Source organism: Propithecus coquereli, unplaced genomic scaffold, assembly GCF_000956105.1.
Source record: "Propithecus coquereli isolate 6110/MARCELLA unplaced genomic scaffold, Pcoq_1.0 Scaffold427, whole genome shotgun sequence".
Lineage (NCBI taxonomy): Eukaryota > Metazoa > Chordata > Mammalia > Primates > Indriidae > Propithecus > Propithecus coquereli.
In genome coordinates this window covers 1,254,870-1,260,788 of record NW_012150030.1, presented here as the reverse complement: position 1 = coordinate 1,260,788, position 5,919 = coordinate 1,254,870, and the positions used below count along the sequence as shown (strand labels likewise).

General features: G+C 47.6%; 1 protein-coding gene across 1 annotated transcript; it reads right to left on the bottom strand.

The window, feature by feature from the left end:
- Nucleotides 1-2,007: 2,007 nt before the first annotated feature.
- Nucleotides 2,008-5,231, bottom strand: GADD45A (growth arrest and DNA-damage-inducible, alpha). The gene is made up of 4 exons (XM_012653783.1): nucleotides 4,767-5,231; nucleotides 4,193-4,294; nucleotides 3,746-3,983; nucleotides 2,008-2,690 (listed from the first exon to the last, which is right to left on the bottom strand). The coding sequence occupies exons 1-4, from the start codon at nucleotides 4,808-4,810 to the stop codon at nucleotides 2,577-2,579; spliced, it is 498 nt and encodes a 165-aa protein (XP_012509237.1). The 5' UTR covers nucleotides 4,811-5,231; the 3' UTR covers nucleotides 2,008-2,576.
- Between the last annotated feature and the right edge of the window lie 688 nt (nucleotides 5,232-5,919).

Sequence of the window (5,919 nt, the reverse complement as noted above, 5' to 3'; positions counted from 1 at the left end):
ATGTTGTGTGTGTTAACATTGTGTTACTTTCAATCAGGAAAGAAAAACAACAGTCAAAACCTAAAACAAAAACAAAAACAACAGCATTGCATTAATTGTTGAGATTTTCCTCAAAGAAAACAGTCTGAAGAATATATAACTACTACTACTTCGTATCTCTAAGCATTATGAAATTTGAAGAGATTCACAAAACTCCTTTTTAAAGGTATAGATATATATAAACGTACATGTTATACGCAATGGACAGCTCTCTGATGTCTTAAAATTCTTCCTCTTGTTATCACCTGGTTTTAATAATAGACACTCTATTGAGCACTTATCATGTGCCAGGTAATTTACATTCATTATTTCTAATCAGGTATTTATTCAACAAATATTAATTCAGTACCTACTGCTTACTGGCACATGTGTCAACTACTGGGCTACAAGTACCAGATATTAGTCCTGCCTTCCAGGAGGTTCCAGAATTGTAGGAGAGGCTACTACTCTGCAAGATGGGTAATTTGATCTCCATTTTACAGATGAAGAAAGCAGGACGGAGGATTAATCAAGACTGGCTGCTAGCATGCTTTCCGCCAGGCAAAGCTGCTTTCTCCATTCTGCCTACCTAGTTTCACTCATCTTTGCACAATGGTTTTTATCAAACAGTTGTAAAAAAGGATAAAAACTCCCTGAGTGAGAGGGTAAAAAATCCTGCTGTTTAAAATTCACCACTCTCAATCTTTTGGTTATATAAAAAACAATTATTAAATACCAGCTATATTTCAGATTGGGCATTGGCTTAAAAAAAAGGATACAGGCCTAAACAAGGCCTAAAACCCACATTTCTAGCAGATGTGGAAAAACAGAAACTTAATTGCAAGGTGAAGGGCTTATGGGCCTATGTTATTCCTAAGATATGCAGAAGCTTGGAGTTATTGGTATTGGTTGGTTTTTCTCTTTCTCCTGATTGTATGTAGTCATGACAAGGCTGGGAGACAGATGGCAGAGGAGCCATGGGGGTATGGTTTGAGAAGTAGGCAAAGAAGAATCCTATGGACCAAAGCTATACTAGGCCTTGCCTTAGTAAGCATTTTTGCTTTCTTTGGCTACAACTAGATGAAATTGTTGCAGTTAATTGTTAAGTGACTATTCCAGCTAAAAGATGATTGTTGTGCTAAAGCCTTTCTTTTGCTTCTTTCTTTTCTGCCATGTCTCCCATCTGATATAATTTAATTTAACCAGACCCTTTGGAACCATAGTAGAAATGTTCAGCTAGAAGCTACAAAGCTCTAGGGAGAGACTAAGGGCATCAGAAGACTGCCAGGCCACTTCCCTGTTTGCTCGGTAAATATGGTTCTGTCTTGGTTTCTTAGTCACTTCCTAATTGGACTTCTTACCTACAGCCCCTCATCCCAATCACCAGCTTTCACAGCCTCTAGAACACTGATCATGCCACTTCCTTTGTGAAGGCCTCTGCTATCTGCCCGAAGTTTACAGAAGGAAGCCCAAATGCATAAGGGTGACGCAGGATGCCCTTCATAGCCTGGGCCTAATCCCCACCTTCCTTTGCAGCTATATCTCTCCCTTATCTTTCCACACCAGAGGCACACACAGAATCACTCTGTGTTCCCTGACCACGTTGTGATCTTTCAGGCCTCCACACCTTTGCACAAACTAGTGCAGCTACTAGCAATCTCCCTTTCCTCTCTAGCTAGGAAAAGGAAACTCATTTTTTAAGACCCAAATACAATGATCTTTCCTCAGTAAAAACTTCACTGGTCTTGTAGGTAGCTTTGGCCACTCGCTGCTTTTTCAACATTTTACATATAATTTTATTACAGCACTAATATCATTGAACTGTAATATTCAAAGTTTGCAATGCGAATCTCTAATCATGTTTCCCTAACAGCAACCCCAGATGTTCTTAAATCACCTGTTTTTCTGACTTTGGACCTAGTATAGAGCAAAGCATCCGTAAAATATGTTAATAATGTCCAAGCTAAAAGAAACAAAAGCACACATTGAGAAATTATGCAATTATTCCATATCAGTTTATTGTAGGCATTGTTTCAAAAAATTTATAGCATAAATAACCTTTCATGTCATAAAATAACTTAGTACAATTTATAATAAAACTTTTGAGAATTAACATCTCATCAAAATACAATAAAATATGGTTTTAAAATATGATTAACCCATTCGGCTTTTCTTTTACTTGAGGGCATATAAACCAAAAATACCCAAACTATGGCTGCACATTTAAACTTTAACAAAGCATATTTGGTTTATTTTAATGTAACTCAACCATCCTAAATTAATACATAGTTTTCCTTCCTGCGTGGTTCTCTGTAATTTTTGTTCCTTTTGACTTGTATTTCTGTTTCAACACAGCTTCCTTCTTCATTTTCACCTCTATCCATCTGCAAAGTCATCTATCTCCGGGCCCCCAGAACATGTAGTTGAACTCACTCAGCCCCTTGACATCAGTTTCTGTAATCCTTGCATCATTGTAGGGAGTAACTGCTTGAGTAACTACAAAGGTATTTCAAAAACTTCAGTGCAATTTGGTTCAGTTATTTTCAATTCAGATGCCATCACCGTTCAGGGAGGTTAATCACTGGAACCCACTGATCCATGTAGCGGCTTTCCCGGCAAAAACAAATAAGTTGACTTAAGGCAGGATCCTTCCATTGTGACGAATGTGGATTCTGGGAACAAATTTAGAAAAATAAACTATTAAAAAAAAATCAGCATTTGCTAATAATTATACTACTTTGAAGGGGAAGACACTTGAACATTCTATTTGTTGGCTATGTGACAGGGAGACAAGTTACAAGCACAAAAAATAAAGTTTCTCCTAGGTAGTTGGGTTTCCTGCAAAATTGTTAAGGGTAATTATCTATTAAACTACACTCTGCAAAGACTGAACACTAACCATCCACGATGAGCCACATACATGTTTGCGTGATATCCTTTCAGTTTTGCATGAGAGTATCTTGTGTACCCTGACAGAGAGCCCTGAGTGGCAGAGAGCCCTGAGTGAAAGTCTTGGGAAAGATTTCCGTGCTGCGTGTACAATGAGATGAGACGTCCGCAGCAGTTAATTGGAATTGCCACAGTTGTCTTCCCAAAAGACAGAGCAGTACTTTTCAGGACTAGCAAAATAATTAGGCTGCCACTGCCCCCATCAAAAAGGAGTAAAATTTAGAAGACAAAGGCAGCACACTTACCTATGAAAACACAATTGATCTACCTACCAAAGGTTTTTATCAGGAAAAAAAAGGTCCGATGAAAAAAATGCAAGATTGCAAAGAAAAAAATTCCACTCTATCCTCTCAATGTATTTCTAGAGAATAAGGTCTGTCTCCTACACCATTTCTATTTTTAGCTGTGACTGGCAGAGAATGAAGCTGACTCCTTAATGAGGGGTGAGCCAGGAATTTATTTGGCTTTATCTAATCTGCCCTGTTAAAGGAATTAGTCACGGGAGGTAGTGCAGATGTAGGTAGGGAGTAGCTGGGCTGACTGCTGACTCACAGGGATCTAGGGATCTCTTCCGCTGCTGGCAGCCTCCAACATGCTTAGACATGTTCTGTACCAGAGAAAATCCTGATGATGAAACTAGTACATCTCGGTTGAAAGTCCAGCCGCTCATCAGTGGGGCAAAGGCAAGAACTCTCTTGACCTCCACCCATTCCAGATCTGCAGTCAGGAGACCGCCCTGGCTCCCTTCCTTGCCTGGTTCCTTCCCGCACTCTCTTACCGTCACCAGCACGCAGTGCAGGTCCGGGGGCTGCGCGGCGCCCTCGCTCGCCGCCGGGCTCGTGTCGGTCTCCAGGAGCAGGAGCTCGGCCAGCCGGCCCGGGTTGCTGACGCGCAGGATGTTGATGTCGTTCTCGCAGCAGAATGCCTGGATCAGGGTGAAGTGGATCTGAAGAGCCACATCCCTGTCGTCGTCCTCGTCCGCCGCCAGCAGGCACAGCACCACGTTATCGGGGTCGCTGGGGGCAACGGGAGGGGCCAGTGACCACGGGGCCACGATCCGCCCGCGTGGGCGCCCGCAGCCCCGCCCGGGTCCCCGGGGGTCGCCACCCGGCTAGCTCGCTCCCCTGGGGCAGGCAGCCACCGGGGCAGACGGAAAGCGGCCGAAGGCGGCGCTGCAGGGGGTGGGGAGGGGTGCCGCCAGGGGACACGCAAGGGCCCCACTTACACATTGAGCAGCTTGGCCGCCTCGTACACCCCGACGGTGATAGTGCGCTGACTCAGGGCTTTGCTGAGCACTTCCTCCAGGGCATCCCCCACCTTATCCATCCTACACGCGGGCAAAGGTGAGGGGGTCCCGTCAGTCCGGGTGCCCTTGGGGCCGTCGGTACCCCCAAACCTGCATCACTGCCGACTCTCCCTCCCTCCCGAGTGCAAGCACCATCGTGCACCCGGGCTTTCCGCAAGCCCGGAGCTCCCCCAGCTCCGTCACCCTCCAGGACCCCTTGCAGCCCCTGTGAGGAGCCCCAAGAGTGCCCCCCGCCACCCTCCCAGAGGACACTGCCACAGGCTGCCAGCCGCGGGAGCCGCAGGGGCAGCGACGGCCACTTCTGCCCTTGGTAAAGGCCCCCGGCGGGGCTCGGCCGGATTAGGGGGCAAGTTCTTTCCACCCACGGGCGCCCCTGGGAGGTGCCCTCTGCAAACTTTCCCGCTCGCTCTCCTGCAAACCATCCACAGCCCGACTGCACTGGGGTGCACGGGGAGCAAAAGAGGAGTTCGGTCCGGTAAGCAGACCGACTTACCTTTCAGTCTTCTGCTCTCCAGCCGAGAATTCTTCCAAAGTCATATTGCAACTGCAGGTCGCCCACAGAGAGAGCGCGGCGTGCGGGCTGCTCCTGCCACCGTGCGCGCGCGGGCGCTTGCTCTCTGCACTCGCTCACCCGCGCCGCGCGGCAAGCTCCGGCCCCAGCACTCTCCGGCCTCCCCTCGCCCGCCCGGGCTCCTCCTCCAGCGCCCGCTGCCGCCGCCGCACAATACTCCTCTCCCGCCCCGCTCGCTCGTTCGCTGGCTCTAGGGCTCTCGTCTAGCCAACCGGCTGTGACACGAAACCGGCAGCTGCCTCCCAGCCACTGGAGGACAAAGGGCCCCGCTCGCCGGAGTTATCCTGCCAACCTTCAGCCAACCACCTCCCGCTTCATTTGCATACGGCGCGGCCATTGGGCTATGCAAATCAGCCCTGCTCTGGCAATTTGGCCCCAGCTCCTGGAACTAGGCTAAGAGGAGCAGAAGGGGGAGGAGCCACGCGGGAGGTGACCCGAGGGAAGAAGACCGCGCGGTGCTGGTGCCGCGAGAGGGAGGAAGGCGGGGTCCCCGGAGGGCGCTCTTGCCGTATTGGTGGGGGCCCTTTGGAGTGGAGGGCTTCGTAGTGGCAGGAGTTGTCTCCAGCTTGGGTCCAAGCAGGCTGCCAAGTGTTTTTCTAGTTGGTGCACTTTTTAAAAAAAATGACCGTTTCATGTCGTTTGTTTTAAGGTGTGGCTATTAAAATCTATTTCTAGGGTTAATGCACCCAAGTCTAGTAATTATTAGTAAGCGAGATTACATAAAGAAAAGTGTCTCCAGACCTCTGGGGCAAAGTTTACCTCAGAAGTGTTGTTTGTATAAGTCTAGGCAAAGCTGCTTATTAGTAGTAGTATTATTTCGGTGCCCTGATGGCTGGTTTGATTTATTTTTGGAAGGTTGCAAGGGTTGGAAGCTCAAAAAAGAAAAACCAACACATTTGTGTTTAGTGATGGCAGGGAACCAAGCTGCAATCTTTTCCACTAAAAGCAGAAAGGCATCCCACCTGCCCAGTGTAATTCCGGAAAACTGTGCGCTGGGATAGGTGGAGAGCTGGGATAGGTGGGGAGCTGGTGACCACATACGTGAATCCCAGCCTGACAACCTAAATTCACCTTT